The sequence below is a fragment of the Zonotrichia leucophrys genome, chromosome 2 (assembly GCF_028769735.1).
Source record: "Zonotrichia leucophrys gambelii isolate GWCS_2022_RI chromosome 2, RI_Zleu_2.0, whole genome shotgun sequence".
Classification (NCBI taxonomy): domain Eukaryota; kingdom Metazoa; phylum Chordata; class Aves; order Passeriformes; family Passerellidae; genus Zonotrichia; species Zonotrichia leucophrys.
Genome location: NC_088171.1, coordinates 15,850,721 through 15,873,723, shown reverse-complemented (window position 1 = coordinate 15,873,723; position 23,003 = coordinate 15,850,721). Strand labels below are relative to the sequence as shown.

At 37.7% G+C, this 23,003-nt stretch overlaps 1 protein-coding gene across 10 annotated transcripts in view; it reads right to left on the bottom strand.

Moving 5' to 3' along the window:
• ZNF438 (zinc finger protein 438) overlaps positions 1–23,003 on the bottom strand; it is a 52,907-nt gene that overhangs the window by 10,026 nt on the left and 19,878 nt on the right. For 7 of the 10 annotated variants that reach the window (XM_064704012.1, XM_064704016.1, XM_064704013.1 and 4 more), the window contains 2 exons: positions 11,183–11,239; positions 1,206–1,310 (listed from right to left, as the gene is read on the bottom strand). The exons of 1 other annotated variant lie outside the window; for it this stretch is intronic. In XM_064704012.1, coding sequence (XP_064560082.1) covers positions 1,206–1,310; positions 11,183–11,210 — 133 coding nt within the window. In that variant the 5' untranslated portion in view covers positions 11,211–11,239. The remainder of the gene's footprint in view (positions 1–1,205; positions 1,311–11,182; positions 11,240–23,003) is intronic. 2 more of the 10 variants (XM_064704021.1, XM_064704020.1) reach the window with 2 other exon arrangements.

Below are 23,003 nucleotides of genomic sequence, written 5' to 3'. Positions count from 1 at the left end.
AGGGGCATTCCATTTCTTCCAAATTATTTCTGTCTCTGATTCAAAGGACTCATTTTGACTTGTGTCATCTGTGACCTGAGGAAAAGCCTTTGTGCCATGAAGTCTTTCACCCAAGAAGGGGAAGTTTCAGTTAAGGGAGGCTCTGCAATGGCATTTATGAGGATGGTCCTTCGTTTTAGACAACATTCTTTCTGCAAGTAAATCTGCAAATCCTTCACTGGAAGGCAACAATTTTTATACTTTCTTTAAAATTTTCATTAATAACAAAGGAAATAAATGAAAGCATTAGATTTAATATCTGAAGGATGTGAAGCTCATTTTTAACTGCTGTGTCCTCAGTCTTTCAGATGAGTGTGGAGCTGGGGCAACAGGTAGACACTTTTAAATAATCACACACAAGGCTAAAGCAAATGCAGTTCAACCTATTTACTTTAAAAGTGTTTGTTAAAAGATTAATGGTTCCCATGCTAGGATCTGCAAGTATCAAATCCCTCAGATACTTGTAGGATATCATAAGCTTTCATCCCTTCTAAATAACCTTAAAATTGTGTAGAAGTGGACAGTGACACACCAACACAAAAATCAATGATGCACTAAATTCTCTGATAGATCCATGCTGGGAAGAGTCCTCTGGAGGAAATGGAGTTTCCATGGGTTGCTGCTTCTTCATGGTTCCCCTGCAAGTCATCCAAGTCTGGTCTACCTCAGCCTTGTCTGCCTTATTTTATGAGCTTCCTTTAGTCTGGTTCCCTATGTAAAGCACACAACATTGCTGAACTCAGATGCCATAGAATGTATCAGAAGAAATTTAATTTTCAGTACTATCTGGTCAATTTTGAAAATAACCACCAAACAGCCACCACAGAAACCACTGAGTAATAGTGTTCATTTTTAAAATAATCCTTGTAGGTCCACCTCAGTTGTGCACATATGTATTTCATTTGTGTATGAATTGACATATAAGAGAAAATAACGCAAAAAAAAAAGAATAATTTGTTTTGAAGGACAAGGCAGAATACAGATGAAGATTAATGACTATTCAATAAATATTAATACTGCTGAGTCTTTTGCTGACTTTGAAAGGAAGAGTATCTTTTCTGTGGGAAAGAAAAAAATGCACAACTGTCTAACACACAACATCAGATCTTTTTCTGCCAATGACAGTTTATCATTCATTTTGCCAAATCTCCATACACACTAAATACCTGTGGATACTGTCTTTCCAGCACAAGTTTCTTGCTTTTGCTGACCCAGCATACTTTGTTGGACACAATGTTTCTCTGCAGGATTAGCATGCAAAAAAACACCACCTGCAAAAGTGCTTCAGTTATAAATAGATACCAGGACAAAAAACTCCAAAACAACCAAACCCCCAAAACCAACAAAACCCAGAAAAAGACAATATAAAATGTTAATAAAACATTAACTTACAGTTAATGCATTAAGAAAACTATGGATTTTTGCTCTTTGCCATTTTTCTCTCCTCAAAATACACTTTAAAATTGAGTATGTTACATGCCAAATGCAAGGTGATAGCTTAATAACTGAGCAAAGCTGGTTAATGTGGCAAACAGATGGGATGGTTTAGCTTCTGTGTCACAGCAGACAGTCAACAGCAGCAAAACAAAATGCTTCAAAAACTGAAGATTCAGTAGCTTTATTGAGTAGTTTTAACACAGGGGCTAAATTCTGTGCTCATTTATACTTTCCATGATTCCATACAAATAAACTGCAGATATTATCGAAAACAGAATTTGGACTTCTTTATTCAAAAGCAGTTTTGCCAAACACCTGTGCAAAGTGAGATCAGTAATAAAGCCTACAAACCATGAGTTTCCAGCTCTATACACTATAGCAATTAATCTACAGTTGTTTTTACCTTTGCTAATAATAACTACCTGGTTGGAATGTTCTGGGTATTTGATTCAGAAAATTTTCTAAAATTAATTTCAACAGAAAATACCAGCCATTCTCAGTATGGCTGCTTTAAAAAATTGTAAAGGAAAGAAAAAAAAATCTAGTGACACATCTGTGCATCAGGTGAAGACCTTCATATGTGACACAGCAATGTCTCTTTGATCTGTGAAAACTACCCAAATTAGGCAAAGCTCTGGACTCTGGGCATGTGTTCAGTAGATACTTCAAGCAGCTAACTCTTCCAATGATTACATCCTATTGAATGTGCTCCTGCTCAGGCTGGGCTGGATTTTCCCTGAACTATGGCTTTAGGCCCAAGCACCCAAGCTGGGAAAAGGAAATGGCCTCTCCTTATCTCTGAACTGCAGAGCTGACAGTGTGGAAGAGAAACAGGAGAATATACAGGGCAAGCAGAAAAAGGACAAGGCTAGAAATGAGACTTGAAAAGTGTCCAGGCCAAAGAGTCACAGTGGGATATGGGAATTAAATGCAGACTTAAGACTGGTAACCAACATTACACATGAGGTGGAAAGGAGAAGCGTTTAGGCCAAAAGAGGAATCTCACATTTCTTACCTTTTTAGTACTTGATTTTTTAAAGAGTAATATAATTATGTTTACCTAAGAATGTTTTTGTGCAATTTAAACTGGCATAGAAAAATAAACTATACAACAAAGTATTTTAATGCAAGATTAGAAAAGCTCTGTAGATCATTCACATAAACAATAAGGTACAGAACGTGCAAATACACTTACAAAACTTATTCTGGTGTTCCAAAGGAGGAATAAAATAATTTGTTAAAATTCTAGGAGCTTCAAGCTGTATCTTTAAAGCTATATATAATTAAATCTGTCTTAAGCATAAATATGATTTGCTAGTTGTGCAATAAGTATTTTATAATTTAGGAAAGTCCTCTTTACAGACTGTGCAAATTTATTATTTTAAGGGATTAGGATTATAGGGCATTTCAAGAAATTCTGTGAGCAGTGGGATGCTTTCTGGATTCCTTAAATGGTCTCCAAAAGACTCTTAGCAGAAGAGCACATTGAAATAACAAAGGTTCACTTTTTTTTACATTAATTGGACTCCATTAAAGAGGATGTTCAACATTAAAATTTCTAGTGGCGTTTTTCAGCATGGGAATAAGCTACAACTATTTTTAGTATAAACTGTCACCTTGCAGAGGTAAGTCATACAGTAATCCAAGATCATGGGTATATAGTTTGCATTTAAGAAGTTCTCCAGTTTTCTCTCTAATTGAGTTTCTTGTTGTTGCCTGAAATGTCCTTTCTGCACTATTAACCATATATCGATATATGCCAAAGTTTATCCAGATCTAACATAACTTAAGAAAAAAAATGAGATTACACTACTTTCTCAGCTTCCAGAATTGCCTTCCTCTGTTGTTTGAAAGTGTACAGAGGAGAGGCCTTTCACACAGTCCTTTTCTCTATATTGGAGAGGTACAGACTCTATTGACAGATGGACTATTGGATGGATAAGGAATTGGCTGATGCTCATGGAGAACAGCCCAATGCCCACATGGAGATGGGTGACACGTGGTGTCCCTTGGGTCCATACAGACAATGGCATTCAGTGCACCCTCAGCAAGTCTGCAGGCAAAACCAAGCTGAGAGGTGCAGCTGGCACACCTGGAGGATGGGATGCCTGAGGCACCTGCACAAGATCAAGAAGTGGCCCCATGGGAAGCTCATGAGTTCCTGCACGTGGCTCAGGACAGTCCTTGGTATCAATACAGGCAGGGCCAAAGTGATTCAGAGCAGCTCTGCCAAGAACTTGGGGGTACTGGTGGATGAAAAGCTGACTGCGAGCTGCAGACGTGCACTCACAGCCCAGAAACCAAAGAGTGTCCTGGGCTGCACCCAGAGCACCGTGGGCAGCAGGGGAGGGAGGGGATTCTGCCCCTCTGCTCTGACCTGCTGAGACCCACCTGCAGCACTGCATCAGCCCTGTGGCCCTCAGCACAGGAAAGACACGGACCTGCTGGAGCAAGTCCAGAGAAGGGCAACAAAAACGATGAGAAGGATGGAACATCTCTTGTATGAGGAAAGGCTGAGAGAGTGATGGGGTTATTTAGTCTGGGGAAGGCCCCAAGAAGACCTAATTGGGGCCTTACAATACCTGAAAGGGGCTGAATGAGAGACAGAGACACTTTTTTACAGTGCTTGCAGAAACAGGACAAGGCAAAATGGTTTTAAACTGAAACAAAGCAGATTCAGACTAGATACAAGGAAAAAACTTTTTACCTGCCCATCACTCTCACCAGCATCTTGGCTTCAGTATCTCTGTCCCCAGAGAAAAGTATAACATAAAAAATACCCATACTAAAGCAAACTCGTTAAACACAAGTTAACACATGGTGAGAAATTTAGTCACTATATTAGCAGCATTAGCAACAGGAACAATTAAGATATAATTTTTGATTTCTCATAGATTTAGATTTCATGGATCTCTGTATCGTCCCACCACAAATAACTTTTAAAATATGTATGAAATACTATTTCTGTAGGGAACCATGAGTGACCAACAGCTTTGAGGCAACCTTTTGAGTTGAGACCTGAAATGTATTAGCCACACTATTCAAAAATCACTATAGGTAAATCACTATAGGTAATCACTATTCAAAAGCAGCTTCCTATATATAATGTGAGCAATGCATGGCTTAACACAACCTCCTATTATAAAAAGCCTTTTTTGTGCTACTGTATAAAGGAAGAAAGTCTTCAAAGTCTTTCCTAAGAGTCAGAATACATATACATAAGAGAGTTTTAGACACTTTTGCAGTGAATTTAAAATACATTTACTAGCACATCTAAATGCTTTTTTAGCACCTCTCATGCAGTGTTTGTGAACTTTAAAAGCTTTTCATTTTTTGAAGGCACAGCCTTTCAAGTTATAAGCTACTCATTTCATACTAAGGTCAACAAAATTAATAGGTCTTAAGCAGATCAAAATATTTTCATATCAAGAAATAAAAACGGGCATAAAGAAAGCTAGACATAAAGCATCTGTAATTACTAATAACCTTTTCCACCTTTACAGCTGAAGAAACTACAGAGACTTTTCTCACTATGGCAGTATAAGAACTAAGGGCTCAAAATGGTGCCTGGCCTCTGCAACCACACAAATAAATGATTGAATTTAATTCCTATTTGAGCGCAGAACTTCTTTTGGAGAGCCACTGTTAGATACATCATCAAAGACTGTATTTCAGCTTCTTTATGCCTCTGCTAGTTTCAGCAACCAATCATGTCAGCCTCAAAGTGGGCATCATCTTGGTGATCTGACAGGATGCAAGTGAGTAGAATGGAAATTATTTTGATATAACCACTGCAAGTCCAGTGGTTATCTTTGTTGGTTTTGCTCAGTCATTCTGTTCCAAAGAGGACACCATCCCTGAAGATTTGCAAAGCAAGGCTGCAGTGATGCAGCCACTTGGGGGAACTAATTGTTCAGAAAATAATTGAAAGAGGTGATGGAAGCATTGGTCATAAACCAGTAATTCATAACCCCCAAACAGCATTGCAAATATAAATCAGGTACTTTAGAAAGTGGAGATAAACACCTGAAATTGGATTTTTCAAAATTCCTCAGAGAATTTTCAGGGGAAATTTCTTTTAGTGAGCTTCAGGAAAGATATGGACCTAAACAGTAATTCATCCACTGTAAATTTATCAATGTAAAGTTTATTATCAATGTGAAGTTATTTTTAAAGGGTCCATCAAGATCAAATCAGCACAAACAAAATTTCAATATGCCTCATGTAAGTAGTAATTAATGGACTTATTTTCTATTAAGTACAGGAAACAGTAACTACCAAGACTGCTAAAAAAAATGAAAGCAAAACTCTTCAAAAACTATGCAGTGTGAAAAGGTCAAGTAGAAGCATTTAATGAATAAAATCATAAAATAATTTCTGATTAGATTTTTGCTCTTCTTTCAAAAAAAGAGAACATACCTACATCTTACTGAGAGTTCAACCCTCTTTGGGACAGAAAACATGTATGTCTCACTTCAGTAAGGAAATTAGGCTCTTACTACTCCCAAAATTTAATATTTTTCAATACTGACATGCAAACAAAAGAGAACACAACAAAAAAGCAAAAGTTTTATTCCTGTTAAAGAGTACCTTTTTTTTTGTGAGAATCAGTGCACTTTTTTCTAAAGAAAGACCGTATGCAAGAGATAACAATTAATTTGCCGCTTTGCCTCGATACAGCAACCATATTTTACTTGAGGCATTAAAAACATCTGCATGGTGACTTCTGTAGTACAAACCTCAAAAATTTTCCCTCATGAACAGAGGATCAAAAGACTGTCAGTCTTGGCTTGGATGATTTTGAGTCCTCTGTTATAAATTATACACAAATTTATCACTCTCCAAGGAAAGGAAAAATTGTTAAACACTAAGGATAGCTGGAGAGTATCTTCTCGGGGATTTTTTAAATTGATAATTTCACTGAAAATTACCTAAGTGGTCTAAGTTTTGAATGGGAAATCCTATGTAAGGTTTTTGTTTGCTCTAATTGTGCCCCCGTTTCTTTCTTCAGGAGCCAGATTTCTTCAGAAAAACTCTCCAGCTCTGGCTGAGATACACATAACATTGCTACCTGTAGTTAATTCTGCTAAAGATTAAAACTAAAATAAAGATTTAAGGATCTCCACAGTGTTTTAAATAGGTATGTATATTTTTTCAAAGACAGACATGACTCTGCATAGCATAAGAAAACTAAAAAATCTTCTGAAATACTATTCCTAGCTAGGCAAACATTAGTTTTCCTAATATAAAAAATTATCACTTGCTGCTGAACTTGAACACAGCTAGACCTTACTGGCAGTAGGATGCAGCAGAAAACAATTTAAATTACAGTATCTGACTGGTTTTCCTCCCCCAGTGCATAATTACAATTATTTGCAATGCTTATTGACATCGCTAGCTCGCTCATGCCAGCCACCATGCTGTTTAAAGGCAGAGCTGGCTCTCAAGAGAAGGGGCTGGATGTGCTGCAAAGGAACAGTGGAATACACACACTGCTGACAGGTGATAATGGATCAGAAGGCCTGGCAGTGAGAGGATGGGAAGGAGAGGACGGTGCCCTTGGCCGGCCGTGTGCCCCAGCCCGGCGCTGCCGTGTCCCGTGCGGGCGCACAGCGAGCCCGGAGCGGAGCCAGCAGAGGGAGTCGGTGCCCGTCCGGCTCACACCGCGGCTCGCAGTGGGCACTGCCCCACTGGCAGTTCTGAACAACAAACAGGCCTAATCATTTGCCTAATATTTTGTAATGTTAAATACAGCTTGTCCTGAAAAATCCCCCGAGGCACAGAATCAGGTACAGAACCGCATCCAACCTCTGAACAACTTTGTGATGAGTTAGCTTGGTTTTCCAAAACATTCTACCTCCGCAAACTCTTCAGTCAATTCACTGTTTTGTATAACTTGAGAGCAGCCTAAAGCTAAGCAGTTGAGTCTTCCCGTTTGAAAGTAATTACTTCTATTAACATCTTCTAAACAGGCAATTATTGTGCCTGAGATTAAAAAACAAAAAAATCCTTTACTGACCTTGTGTTAATCTGGTCAATGCCTGAAATGGCACGTCCATGTTACTAGAACCACCACTATTTACACTAGATGTTCTTCTTTCATTACACATATGAAAACACAGCACTGTTACCAACAGATTTTCCCATCCCAAGGAATACCCTGAAATCTTTGTCAAACTTTCTCGCTTTCATCATTGCTCAGCTCATCACACAAACCATCTGCATAAATAAAGATGCAAGCATCTGCTGTATGGCAAATGGTCTCAGGGGCAGATGTTTTTATCCTTGTGTTCATGTCACTGGCTTGGATACATTATTTGAACAGATGTACACAATCTGAAAGTGTCGTGTCCCACAGTGAAACGTCTCCAACTGCTTTCTATCAAAGTACATAAATGCTATTTGCACCTGCATTTATGTTAATGATATAAAGGCAGCAGGGGTTCCAGCAAAGTGAGAGCTGATGCTAAGAAACACATTTACAAGGCTAATGGAAGTTTGAGATCTCCCAGCACCAAACACCATACTAACATGGATACAAAATGTGCAGAACCACACTTGACCTATGATTCTAAAAAGCCTAAATTAAACATACTTGAAGGACAAAACTATTACTTTAGTGTGTGATACTATTTTCCAATGGATATTTTAAAAAGACAAAACATATTAGATTAACAAACCAGGACAGCTTTATATTTTGCAAAATATTTGTCTAAGACACACAGTTCTTTCATGTTAGAGTCATTTAACAAAAATATTTTCTAAAATCTGACAATGTCAACGATATTTCAGTTCTCTAAGGCACAGTGGTATTGTATGCCATGATGGAGCATGATAAAAAATATCAACACTTGCTCAATGGCAAATATTTAACATGTGTGTGAATAGTCAAATATAATGCTTCAGTGATTGTTGTCATGTCATATGTTGTCATATGAATGAAATGATAATTTCATAATCCTGAGGAAGAAATAGAATTTGACAAGTTCAATACTTATTGTTCAGAAAAGTGCATCTAATTGAACACGGTGTTACAATTGCTTGCTACTTAAAAGATAGTCACGCTTCTTAAAAAATATTTTAAAACTGAGAAAAATACAGATGTCTTGAAGGAGCACGGATTAAATTACAGAACACCTGCTATTATATGACAAATGGCAGCAGTGAAGTGTTTAGCTGTCACTCAAAGAACTTGCACTAATCATTACTTCCATACTTAACTGAAAAATAACAAGCACACTCAAAGTACAGAAACACTGACAAATATGCCACATGGAATGCAACTGATGGATAGGTTCTATTTCCAATCTAATCTATTTCTGAAAGTTTTATTTGTAAGAAATGTACCAACATTGGAGCTGTACATAAATCATCACAAATTACTAATACCCTGCATGTTTTCAAAGTGCTACATTTAAGAAACAAGTGGTACTTGATATAAGGACAGAAAAGTATCATAGTAAAAAAATATAAGGAGACTAATGTGTTTGTAGAGTATCATCATTTCACACGGATATCACTCCTGCTCATGATCTAGGGAGGCCCTGCAGAGAGACCTGGAAAATTAGAGGACTGGGTAACCACCAGCCACATGAAAGTCAAAAGGCAAAGTGCTGAATTCTGTTCCTGGGATGGGGCAACCCTGGATGCAGAGACTGGGCAATGAGAGGCTGGAGAGCTGAGCCACTGAAAGAGACCTGGGGTCCTGGTCCATGGCAAGCTGAACCTGAGCCAGCAGTGCCCTGGCGGCCAGGAGGGCCAACCCTGTCCTGGGGGGCATCAGGCACAGCATGGCCAGCAGGGCAAGGGAGGGATTGTCCTGCTCTGCTCTGCACTGGAGCAGCCTCACCTTGAGTGCTGGGGGCAGGTCTGGGTGCCACAATATAAGAAAGACACAAAACTGTCAGAAAGCATAAAAAGGAGAGCCACAAAGATGGAGCAGGGCCTTGAGGGGAAGCCGTGTGAGGAGCAGCTGAGAGCACTTGGTCTGTTCCCCCTGGGTGAGAGGACACTGAGGGGAGACCTCATTGCAGTCTGGTGAGGGGCAGAGGAGAGACAGGCACTGATCTCTGCTCTGGTGACCAGTGACAGGACATGAGGGAATGGCCTGAGCTTGTGTCAGGGGAAGTTTAGGTTGGATATCCAGAAAAGGTCCTTCACTCAAGGGTGGTTAGTCCCTGGGATAGGCTCCCCAGGGCAGTGGTCACAGCACCAAGCCCAGTGGAATTCAAGAAGTGTTTGTACAATGCTCTCAGGCACAGGGTGTGACTCTTGGGGGTGGTGCTGTGCAGGGCCAGGAGTTGGACTCTGTGATCCTTGTGGGTCCCTTCCAACTCAGCTTATTCTGTGATTCTGTGACTTCTAACATGGAAGCTCACTTCCAAGTGAGCTTTACCATTCCCTCTGGGTACAAGTCAGTAACAGGATACTGACTGGAATGGATTTTGATTTAGGAGAAAAAAGAAAAAGCCTTCAAAAAAAAATTCAAAGCAAATGCTTAATCAATTTGAAGTTTACATACAGCTTCACAGTCTATATTCTATTACTATTCAGAGATGTCTTTAACATAAGACTATAAACAGGGTCAAATTCCTGTTACTTAAAGAAAAAATTAAATTAATGCTTTTAAGTATTAGAAGTGAGTACTTTAGTCACAAGCATGAGAATGTAGAGCACACTCTGGGGTGGGCAGCTTTACCCAACAGGAAGTACTGTCTTCCTTGAAAGAATAGTCCCAAGAGACACAGAACTCATCAACCAAGATCAATCAGAATGACATGCTTCTGGAACAGCTTCTCAGAACTATTACAGCATCATAAAAATACTCACTCTTCACAAAACAGGTAAAGTATAAACTTACATGACAGTAAAAGCTCAAGGCTTCAAATAAAGTAATAGATAGTGCTATTCCTAATTAACATAAGTACTAACAATGGAAACTTAACTGACAACCAGCAATGGTTCTGAAAGGTCCATTAGAGCTGATGTCATACCCATCAAACATTCACTCACATTTAAGTATCATTAAAAATGACATTCATGTTAAAAATCATACTTAAACATTAGCATTGAGACACAGATCAAAAGAGAAGGGAAACTGAAGTTACAGCTACACATTTAGAGGCTTGAGAATACATAAATACCCTTACTAATAACAGAGGGAAAAAAATCAAGACATCAACCCTAGTGAAAACTAAATTAAATGAAAGACAACTTTTGAAGAAACCACATAGAAGAAAGAACTAAACACACAAAAAAATTAGTAAGGATGGAAATGCTGAAGAAAAGGCATTAAAAAATCCAAGTTAATGTTTCTTCCTATTTCTGCTAACAGTGTAGCATAATTTGCAGATAGATTTAACCCCATTTAATATGGGGATCAAATATAGCAGGGATTTTCAAATATATGAAGATTTAAAAAAAAATTAATAAAACCTGAATACTTAATTCTGCTGAATCAAAGAAGAAGCAGATTTATGCACTTCAGGTGTTAAGAGTAATTAGCAAAGCCCTAAAGAAGAATACACTTTTAGCTATTGTAATTGTTTAACGTGATAAATGCTGCAGTAATGGCTTTTTTTCCCAAATCATACCACAGCAGAGTAGTAGACACAAGTAATACAGTGATTAATAATGATGATATTTTCTCCACATTTTGAACCACAAGCATCTACTTTCTAAATAAAGTATAGAAAGCATACCATACCTGCAGAAACTGTTAACGGATTCTGCATTATGCCCTTTAACAGTTACGACAATGTTCCTAGAAAGAAATACAGATACTTAGAAGCTCTGATAATTTCTTACAAACTAACAAAAAAAATGAACAGGACAATGGCAATAGTTTCCAGATTGTATTTCAGAATGGATCCCAATATGTCCACAGCGCTCATGAAAACACCACCAGAGATTTAAACCAAGGGTTTCTTTGGACCCCTATATGTGCTCTCCATATTTCAACACTACTAACTTAGGCTACTTGTGATTGAACAACCTTCTTAAAGCCAGGAAAGAGCACAGTCATGAATCCCAACATGGCAATACATTCTGAAGAATCACAGACAATGTAGGGTTAAGCAATCATTTCCTTTCAAACATGTGGACCTGTAGGGGAGGATCCAGAGGAGAGCCCCAGTGTTAATCAAAGGGCTGAAGGCACCTCTCTATGAAGACAGAACTGGGGCTGATCAGTCTGAAGAATGGAAGGCTCCAAGGAGACCTTATAGCACCCTCCAGTACCTAAAGGCAGCCAGCAGAAAAGATGGAGTGGACTTTTTGCAAGTACATCTGCAGATAGGACAAGGGGTATTGGCATTAAACTGAAAGAGGATGGGTTTAGATTAGATACTAGGAAGAAATTCTTTACTGTAAGGATGGTGAGGCACTGGAACAGTTTTCCTAGAGAAGCCATGAATGCCTCCCCAAGGCCAAGCTGGATGCAGCTTTGAACAATGTGATCTAGCAGGTTACCTGCCCAGGCAGGGCTTTGGGACTCAGTGGGGCCTTTAAGGTCCCTTCCAACCCGAATCGTGACAGATGTATCTGGATCACTGCATGGATCCCACATAACTGACCAGCAGAATCCTCCATGGATGCTACAATGAAGATATCACTTTGCTCTTGAGAACTAAACATTACAGTGCCACCTGTCCTGAATGTGCTGTTGGCATTTACAACAAGATGTGATGCACTGCATTGGACAAAATGGCTTTACATCAAATGGCCACCCAGTAAATGAAGAGTTCGCCACTTCTTTCCAGTGCAGCTCAGTGTGCTGTTCAAGCTCTGCTGAAGTGGGATTCAACAGTCAGGGAGGAAAGACACAGGATAACACCATGACAATATAAAATTGTTGTTATCCACTTAGATTTATTTTTCATAAAATGGCCTAGCTTTTGGAATGGCTGCATCATAGTTTGGTTCAACTGAACACCAGTAACATGTTAGACATCACAAAGGGTATGAAGCTCTTGTTCTCCTGATGCAGCCAGAGGCTTTGGGAAGGTAACAGACAAGTCCATTGACTGACACAGGTGGAACTAAAACTTCTTCAGGATATACTCAGATCTTGGCTTTCATACCAGTGAACATCTACAACATTTCCACAAACAAAGCCAGCTGCACAGATGTGGAGATTGCTGACTTTCCTGACCAATTCAACAGCCAGGAGAACCTTACATAAAGAACATGCTAGACATGCACTCAAGACACACCTTCTGAGCACATGAAGTACCAAAGATTAGTTTTGCTTAAATATAGAATACATAGGACAAATAGTGATGTAAATCCCAAACAAAATAAGCCTGTCATGCATTTACTGTCATGCAACTGACTCCCAAAAAGCAATGGTGAGGTTCAGGAAGAAGATGGTTCTGTAGGTAGCAGTAAAAGGAAAACCAGTTCCATTTTCAGGAAGCTCAGCATCAAAGCACAGAAGAACACTGAGCATGGCTGCTGTGAGGAGACCTCTCACACAGCAAACAGGAGAAGCTCTCTGGCACCTGTACCTTCTGTCCTGAGCCACGGCTAACATGCATGCTGGTGCATCAACCAGCACCTCCTGGCAGTGGCTTCCTGATGCCCATCAGCAGATCCCAGCTGCCTCAGAGAGCCTCTGTCCGTGGTACTTGAGCAGCCAAGCCATGAGCTGTCAGGCCCAGCACCCAACACACCCTGGCTCATCTAAATGCAGATGGATCTTGTGGGAACATACAGACAGCTCCCTCTGCACATCCAAGAATGGAACACATTGGCCACATTGATGTAATTCTGGAATGGTGACACAAGTCCAGAAATCAGTGTGGCTTTCCAACTTCTGTCACCCACATTGTAGGACATCCACCTTCTTCAAGGCCATATTGATCAATAACAGCTTTTCAGAGAATCAAAGTCTGAAGTTTTTCTCCCCCCTCAGTATTTACAGGACTCCAAAACACACCGAAACATTTAAAGCAACACATATTCTTGTAAAAATAATTTGAGAAATTATATTCAAATAAAGCTTCTCAAAATTATTATTTCAAAGTCACTTTTTTTTTTTTGTTTCCATGGTCTTTCCCTGTGCATGGGAGCATTAAATAATGTTAAGAGGGCGCCTCATCTATAGTTACTATCTACTTTTAGAATTACAACAAACCAGACTTCAGGATACAGATCAACAATTCTTAGAATACTATGTGGAAATAGAAGCTCCAGACATTTTTCCAATGTTCTTCCCAGACACATTCACAAACCCCAATTCTACAACACAAAATTGGATCATATAAATCCAAACATTTTCCAGAGGCATCTCTGATTTGAATTCAACTCTAACTGCAGAAAGGTAATGGTATTAACCTAGAAAATCACTGCTTATTTGATAGACATTGATCACCTGCTCTTAATAATAATCATTATAATTTTTAAAGAGTATAATTTCTCCAATTAACATTGATAATTTCTTTTAGCAATTAATGAATAGTATTTTTATTATTGTTGTCATATGAAAGAACCTTTCACTACACTTTGTATTTGGAGCTATTTAATCATGTAACCTCCCTTTTTGGAAAAACTGAAGAGCTCAAAATGAAATCGGGAAATTCTTATCCCTTCATTTTTTTCTACCCATCCTTATATGCATTACGTGTTAAAGCATGTTTTCTTTGACTACATATAGTTTACAAAGCAAACCACAAACATTGTGCATCAGTCCCATCTGTGTTTTACACTGTTTTCAAATACATCAATTGTGATTCTGTCTTTTTGATCCTTTCTCTGACAGTTTTTGACACTTTTCTGCTAGGCTCTAACACGTTTAACAGATATTTATTGTCTACACACATTTTATGCATGTCCTAAACAGAAAATGCAGTCTAACTAAAAAGTTCTGTACAGTACATTGATTTAAACTTTTAGAATTTGAAGATTATAACCACAAAACTATTTATGCCTGCCCTGAGCAGGTTTGGGAGGTTTTTTTCCCATTTCACTATAAATCTGAATTGGTATGACTACTTCCCATTAAAAAAAAAAAAAACACCAAAACAAAACATGCTGATGTTCAAAAAAAGCTACACTTAGAATTAAAATGAATAATTAAATTTTGTACTTCTTTTACATTCTTATATCCAGAAAAAGATTTAGGCTGGTCAGCTACTAATAATTCAGTATGTCCTGATGCTTTCACTGAGTACTGAAGAGGCAAATGTTCTTTCACTCTTCTCTGGTTATATTTCAACCCAATACTGTTTTTTTCCAAATACATTAATTTCTATCTGCCAATATCATGAATTCTTCTCCACCTGAGAGCTTATCAAAATGATAAAAATTTTTAAAATTCTATATAATCTTAAAATTTGTTTCGCTCAGTTTATAACTCTACCATAAGGCCCTAAATAAACTCATTCAAGTCTCATTGTTCCAGAACTCAAATTAGTTTTCTAGAAATCTGCTGCTGACTAGTCAGAGATGAAAAGAATCTATTATAAGAATTTCAAGTGAAGTGGAGTTGAAGCTGGACAGAATTAGAAAGTAAAATCTCTCTTAATGCCATAAAATAACCTCTATCTGCCTGTACTATTCCTCATGTTACCAGAGAATGAAAGGATAAATTTCATTATTCCTAAGAGGCAAAAATAGCAAGCAAACTGGAAAAAAAATCCCATACTGTAACTCAGTCTTTAACATTCAAAGGAAGCAGAGCATATACGTGTAATGATTTCAAAGCAATTTTCACAGGAAGATACCCACAGGTCTTTTATATGAAACAGGTGTCCTGATAGACACACTGAATATGAATATCAGTTGAACCCAATTAACCTAATTCGATGCTTGTCCATACTAAGACATTTATCTTAGATGTTACACAAAATCCTTTAGGATATTACAGAGAAAGCGATAAATAGGCTGTAAAGGTTATGACATTAATTTTACTGTCATCCTCATGCTTTAAGCAGACATCAAAACTAAAAACCTTGTCCTCTGGGAAGGAAGAACTACCTGAAAGTAATTATAGGACTTATTATCATAACAGTATTAAACTAGACCACTATGACCCTAACCAAATTCATTTTTGGTACCTTTTGTTAAAAGAACAAAGCATCTCAATGACGACTGCACCTTCTAATACAGTGTACATTAGTACAGGCACTAGAAGAAAGCATTAAATCAAATATTGTAACTTCATATTAGGCTTAATTATGAATTCTAATTTAAACTAGGCACGTAAAGAAATATTATGTAATTTAATTTCAGAAGGAAAGCATCCAGCTGAAAAGAAATATTAAATACTTATTACAGTTTAGAAAAGACATTGTCCTGACAGAAGCCTATGAAATGCCCATTTGTATTTCAAAAGCAATTTTATTCACTTCATTTTTCACACCTGTTCTTTCCCATACCATGCCATCTTGTAAATGAGTGCCATGCAAACAGTATTTCCCATAATTTAGAAACTTTTCAACTGAAACCAAATTCCCCAAAAAGCGTGAAAGTATTGAGTCAGCACAGCTTCCAGGAAAGTTGGGAAAAATCCTTTGTTATATAAAGGCCAAGTTAGACTTGAAATAAAAGATTAAAACAGTGAAGCTATGAAAAAACAGAGAGGAAGATAAAAATGACAGACACAATGACTGACTAGCGTAACACACAAAAGCATTTGTTCAAGCAAGTGTATTTGCCAAAAGCCTGCAGTGCTTGGCTACTTTATAAAAATCAAGCACAAGGCATTAAGCCAATTTGTTTAAAAAATAAAAACTCCTCCAAAATCCTAAACCCCAATAACCAAGTAACAGCTGATTTGCATTTCTGAAAACCTGCAAAAATATTCTGCATTTCGCTATTCGCATCTTCAGCCTCAAATGTCTGATTTACTCCGTGTTTTCTATTTTTCATATTTTTACATCAGGAGTTGATCCTGTTTCAGATCCTAGTCTTCCTATTCTATACCCAAAGAGATATGCATGTAGTCACAAACAACAGTGTGTGAAATTGCTCACTGCTTATGTTTCCATACTTAGATAATTCATCACGGAGAAATGCGTGTCCATGGCAGAATTCTTTTGGCTGAGCCCATTAGATGACTTCAGCAGAACCACAAAAAGAAAGAGATCGGTACAAACCCAGCAGAACCTAAAACCCAGGCTATTTTTAAACTTTTGGTCATCCTGTGAGATGGACCAGCCCGAGCGCATTTCCTGAACTTCAAGCCTTACATGCACTGAATGCCACAGTGGCAATCCTGGACAAAAATGCTTCCCTTCATACTCTGCTGGGTGATGTGGGGAATGGTTGGCTGGCAAGCCTACGCTCTGCCCATCTGTCAGAGTGGAACTGTGCCTACACGACAGGTTCTATGCCACTTTCAGTAACATGTTGCTGAGAATAAAAGCTTATTTATGAAACAACATAGGGCAACATCAACGTTCGGCTTAAAATAGCAGGTAAATGAAAAATGATTGCTTTTCTTGAGGAGATAAGTCTTTTGAAATCAGCCTGGAGGATTTTTGCTTGCATGAATAAAGACTAGAAAATACACTGCAAGAAATGAGGCTGTTTCACATATTTTCTACTATTTTGGCCAAACTAGCATACAGTCTCACTAATTATTATTTTATAACTATAACTATCTCCAAAAAAGCAAATTCAAGGACCTGCAAAAAAATTATTAAAGTGAAATTTCTCAAAAAGACACTGGGAGAAGAGAAAGCTAAAGAAGGTGCAATATTGAGTCTTCATTTTATGAAATGTATGTGCATTAAAATAAAGTGTACTGGAACAATTTTTATGACTATAAATAACCCCAACTATTTTCCATTTAAGAAAACAACTCCATTCTGAAAAAATTCAAAAGAGCCTGGTCACTATTATGCCTAATATTAGCCAATTCATTGAATGTCAAAAAACAACATCTTTTTTTTTTCTGAATTTCCAATTTGAAAAGACAGATTGTCATATTATGTTTTCCTTAGTAAGTTCCATGTCTGGGTTAGACATCTTTGCCATTACCTTGTATTAAAAGGCCAAAGTTCCTGATTTAAAATACAATCTTGGTTGTTACTGGTGTGAACGTAACTGTGAAATGATGAATCAATACAAATGGATAGATTTTGTTCTTTTCTCTTAGGACAGCTAAAAAAATAGTTCTGGAAAATACAAATTTCATTTTTATAGCATACTACATGAAATCTATGCTGCCCACAGTTCTTACAATTTAAATTCAAATTAACTTAATATTTAAAACAAAACAAGAAACAGAAATGTGTACCATTCTTAGTGGGCAATGACTAATTTAGAATTCACTTTATAATTCAAACAGGACAGTTCCTTCTACTCCTGTTCCTCCCCACCACCACATTACCCTGGTTCTTAATTAAGCACTCATTTATTGCTTGGGTCCAAACTGCTTAGAAGCTTTGCTGGGATTCTCAACAATGCAGTTTCCTAAGACACAATCTCTGTATCTTACACTTCTGTCAGCAATATATTACATAATTCATAGTGGAATTGCTGCACACCACTATGGTTTTCAGTTTGTAATACCTAATTAAACTCTGAGACTTTTTGGCTTTTGATCGTAATTAATTACTGATTTGACCTGACTACGTATTTTACCTCTCACTGTGTACCTGCTGCAGTGCATTAGATTTCTTTTCAGATAAACAATATCACAAACACTAAAACAGCAATTTCAGTGGAGTTACACTAAAACTTCACAGAGCCAGACAAACATCTGTGGTTGTGTACACAGCTACTCACAAAATCATTCAGGTTGGCAGAAACCGCACAAGGTCATCCTCTCCCACTTCCCTGCTGAAAACAGGGTCAACACTGGCCTTACAGCTTTGTCTGGATAAGTCTTAAAAACATCAACAACTGCCTCTCAGAAATCAAATTGTATTTACTAACTGACAGCAAAGGGTAGCCTGAAAATGACAGCAAAATTTGGTCTACATGCATAGGACAGACTGTTCCATCAATTCCTATGGCAATGCTCTTACCATATCTCAGAATTACCTAAGCCTCCCTTATTTATTATTTAGTTATGCTGGTGGATTAAAGAGAACTTCAGATTGACTGGCAGAGAATAAAGGTATTTAACAATAAAATGCCATATATACTTTTTATTTACCTAATGAATAACCAGTTTTTATACTGAGAAGTCCAGATTATTTCAAAGAGCAGAAGGAGGTTAATATACAAAGATACCAACCAAAATAATTAAAGAGGACTACAGGAAAGATCAAAAAGACCCATTAGTTGTATTTTACTATTTTTTTTTAATCTTCCTCCACTTTAACATTTGAAGAATAAGCTATTACTAGTAGTGTTACAACTTCCAGTGAAAGCTTTAGGTTTCTGTTCATTTTAGACTACAGAAAGAACAAGGTCTGCAATGCTGAAAGGAGAGCAAATTCTGTTTAATTTGATAGTCCTGACATATTTTGGAGCTACTTGATACTTCAAAACATAACCACATGTAGAAAAAATGTATCTGAATGTGTCAGATAACACAAACCTAAAAATTCCACTAATAATCAGAGGATTAAGAGCTACATTCATCTGCACAATTTTGACTGATTCAAGTTTGAAATGTGATACTGAATTCTTCACAGAATCACAGATGGCCCTGAAGTTTCATAGAGACTAAACAAGAAATAGTCAATCACTTCTTCTGACTGAAGTATTTTGGGTTTCTTCAACATTAATCTGCATCTTTCTGATAAAACTTCCTGTGTCATTCAAGAAGGATTTTATACAGGGTTTCATTATTTTCATATAGTCTGGGTATGTTGTTAATGTTCTACCTAGAAAAAAAAACCAACAGCTGACAAAAAGCAAAAACAAAAACTTCAAGCTTTGCAAGGTGAATTGCTTTTGCAATTCTGACTAAAATAATGGAATTATTTCTAATTTTACAGCTGCAAACTTGAACACAGTACTCAATTTTGCCATGGTACCAAATAAGAGCATCATCTACAGCTCTTTCTTTAAGAATTTCCATTACAAGTTTCTTAAAAGCTCAAGAAAGCTACATTGTGGCATTTATAAATTTTGTGCAGCAATATCCTCTATGCTTCCTAAAATGCAGTGAGTGGTTTTTAAGTTCAATATATCCAAGCAAAACAAGCATTCAAGAACTAACAAAAAAAAAACAACAAAAAAAAAAAAAACAAAAAACAAAAAAAACCAAACACATCCATTCACTACGACTGTGCCAAATCAAGCAATAAATTACATATGCCAAGATGGGATGTTACTTCCAAGAAGTTAAAATTCAAACTGCCTACCAATTGATGACTTTCTGTTTAAATTCCCTCCCAAAAGGGGTCACCTCTAACATGAATTCAAACTCCTAAGACAGAAGTTAAAGAAACAAAGAACACGAAAATGGTACTAGCATCAAAAAAAAACTAACGCTGCCACATGCTTAAGACCATTAAAGCAAACTAAATTCTAAGGCCTAACAAACAAAGAAAGCTCTTAATTCAAATTGTACACTGAACTATTTAGTGACTTGTGTCGAGGGAAGAAGCCTGTTTTCTTCAGCTGAACACAAATGCAACTTCTAAATTTTACTGAAGTAGTAGAATTCATTTCAGCATGAGGCACAACTGGTCCTTGCAGACAGCCCTGTAGTAAAAAATATTCTAGGTAAGGAATTAGATGTTGTACTAAGAACTGCTTCAACTGTTATGGTGCTACACCGATTCTACCCCCAAACTCTGCCTGTAATAGTGCTAGCCCAGACTGTTCCAGGGCTAAGGATGGGTTTTTTCTGGATAACTGAGGGTTCAGTACACTTTAAGAATACATATGCTTTTAAAACTAAAGATGCAAATACAACAGTTGGATTTTTTTAAACAATACCCAACATTAAAAACATTGCTCAGCTTTGAGTTGTAATCTTATGTTTCCCAAACACGATCCTACTCACCAGAAAGGAGTATGTGTTTAACAGGTCATACCTAAAAATCCTGTAAAAATCTAATGACTAGCATAAGCAACTTCCATCTTAAGCAGCTTCCACCTTTACTGCCTCCCAAGCACATAATAAACTGTTCTGCATTACAAGAATCATCAAACAGTAAGCTGACAAATTAGAACATAATCTCGCTGAACCACCCTCATAAAACCCAGAGTTCCAAACTTAGTGCAAAAATTAAAAAGTCACATTTTATATAAATTCTGTCACAGTAGGTGCCTTAAGTGTTAAAGGGTATTGTGTAAATTTTATACCTGCAGATAAAAAGAATTCCCAATATGCAACCATTGCACTCAAAATTATCTTGCGTAACTAAGGGCAGTTCAACATCCACAGCTGAAGATGGGAACTACAGCTCTGGAAGCCTCATGAGAGCAGCAGCCAGGGAAGGGACAGCCCAGCTGAGAGCTGAGCACAGGCAGCAGAGGCAGCACCTGCCCTCCCTGCTGCTGCTGGGCCCAGAGTGATCCAGACAGACCCCAGCACAGAGGTTCAGCTGCTCACCCACATTCTGTGCTCGGCCACGTCCCTCATTCTCTGGGAAAGGACTGTCACCACTCTGATGGATTCTCCTGCATGGAATGTCACAATTCCCTGGTTGGGAGCTCCCAGAGCTCTGACCCAACTGAAAAAGCAACTGCTGGGCTGAAGTGACTAATGTGTCATTTACTTTAAGAACAATCAGAACACAATAGAGTGTATTTTCTAGTCAATCTGGTATACATACATTTTTTAATACAAATAATAGAAGTTAAATAGACACAAACATTCCAGATGTAGCTAGTTTTGATGACATGCTTTATTGACTAGCATCAAGAAGAACATAAAATATCAGCTGTTGTTCAAAACTGGTACACCATTCCTACAAAATATACAGGACAACATAATCTGTGATTTATTTAAAATTATTCTCTTTCTTGCAGTCTATTATTGTCTATCAGCACTGTGTTACTGATGAACCATACTTACTAAAAAATCTTTCATACAGTTAAAAACACCAAAAAGAATAAATCAAAATCCAACCTGTCCTAGTTTACTGCCTTCACTCACTTAGCCTGTGCTGTTCTCATTGTGCAAACAGTCCTTGCCAAAATAATTTTCGTTTTTGTATCCACCACCCTGTTTGTTGTCTGAAAAACGTTAAAGGCACAGAGCTTCAAAGACTATCGGACATTTTTAATGAAGTGTCCTTAAAACATGTTCACAGAGAAAAAATGTGAAATAAACATGTCAAAATTATTCCTGGATGCTGTCCAGCAACCAGCTGTGGCGTGCAGTCTATGCTAACCCTGGGAACATTCTTCTTTCTCTATGGGCCTCCAGCTTTGTCTTCTGTTCCTACGGATATTTGTATTCCAAATGCATTCAGTTAAATCTCAAACTAAGCAAGACCAAACTGAATTAGTACTTCAAGAGGAAAACAATTAAGCATGACCAAGCTTTTAAAGCAGCTACATTTTTTTGGTTTGACACACAGTACCTTTTCATTAACTTACCATAAAAGCCATGCTGTGGGACACCTACACTGCTTGAGTCATGTCAAGCCTTCAAATTCTAACACTCAAGTTCTGCTCACTTAGGGCAATTAAATAACCAAACATCAATTTTTTTGAATAGCAGCACTAATTCCTACTTTATGTCCAAATCCAAACTTTGCTAGTCATGCTCAGTGTCTGTAGATTACAGCAGAGTTCTAATTATTAAAGACACTACTCAAGCATGCACATAGAGTGTGAAAAAAAGGCAAAGGTCACAAAAGAAAGGCTAAGGAAAAAGCAGGCCTAATGCTTAGCAGAGAAGGTGAATGAAGCCATGGAAGAGGCTGAGGCACTGATATAACATTACCAAGAGTAGATGAAGGTGCAGTGGTACAAACCCACAGGATCAGAAGGATGCATTCAGTACTGCTGAGAGAGCTGATCAGTGTCACCACAAGGATGCACTCTATCATTTTTCAAAAGTCATGGGAGTCATGGGCATCAAGGGAAATTCCCAAAGACTGGAAAAAGGCACATAGCCATCTTCAAGAAAGGCAAGAGAGAGGACCTGGGGTGCTACAGGCCAGTAGGTCAAATATCAGTTTACAGAAAGAGTAACCCCATGCAGCAGTACAATGTTGTCTGACTTGCCCATTCTCATCAGCATTAATTATGTTTTCTCCTTTAAATCTTCACTGACAGCATACTACTATCAGCCTTTTCAAGGTGCACTTATTATACTTTCTAAATTTGGGCACATTAGTTCCCCTTCACCTCCAGCCGTCTAAAATTTCTCCACTGTTCCATGATTTGTTAAAACTCAAAATGAATAATTCATACAGCTTCTAAGCTTTTTTCTTTTTTAGTATCTGTAGGTGTCAGTGCAGCAGATTTAAAAACATTTAACATTAATAGTTGCTGGTACAGTGATAATACATTCTTCCCATCACTAATGATGGAGGTGGTGAGATGTAAAAGCATCATCCAGCCTCTTTCTGAATACAGAACAAAATATTTATTGAATATTTATGCCTTTCTCTGCAGAGCAGAAATTTATCATCCTTGCCCAGTATTGGACTTCTATCACT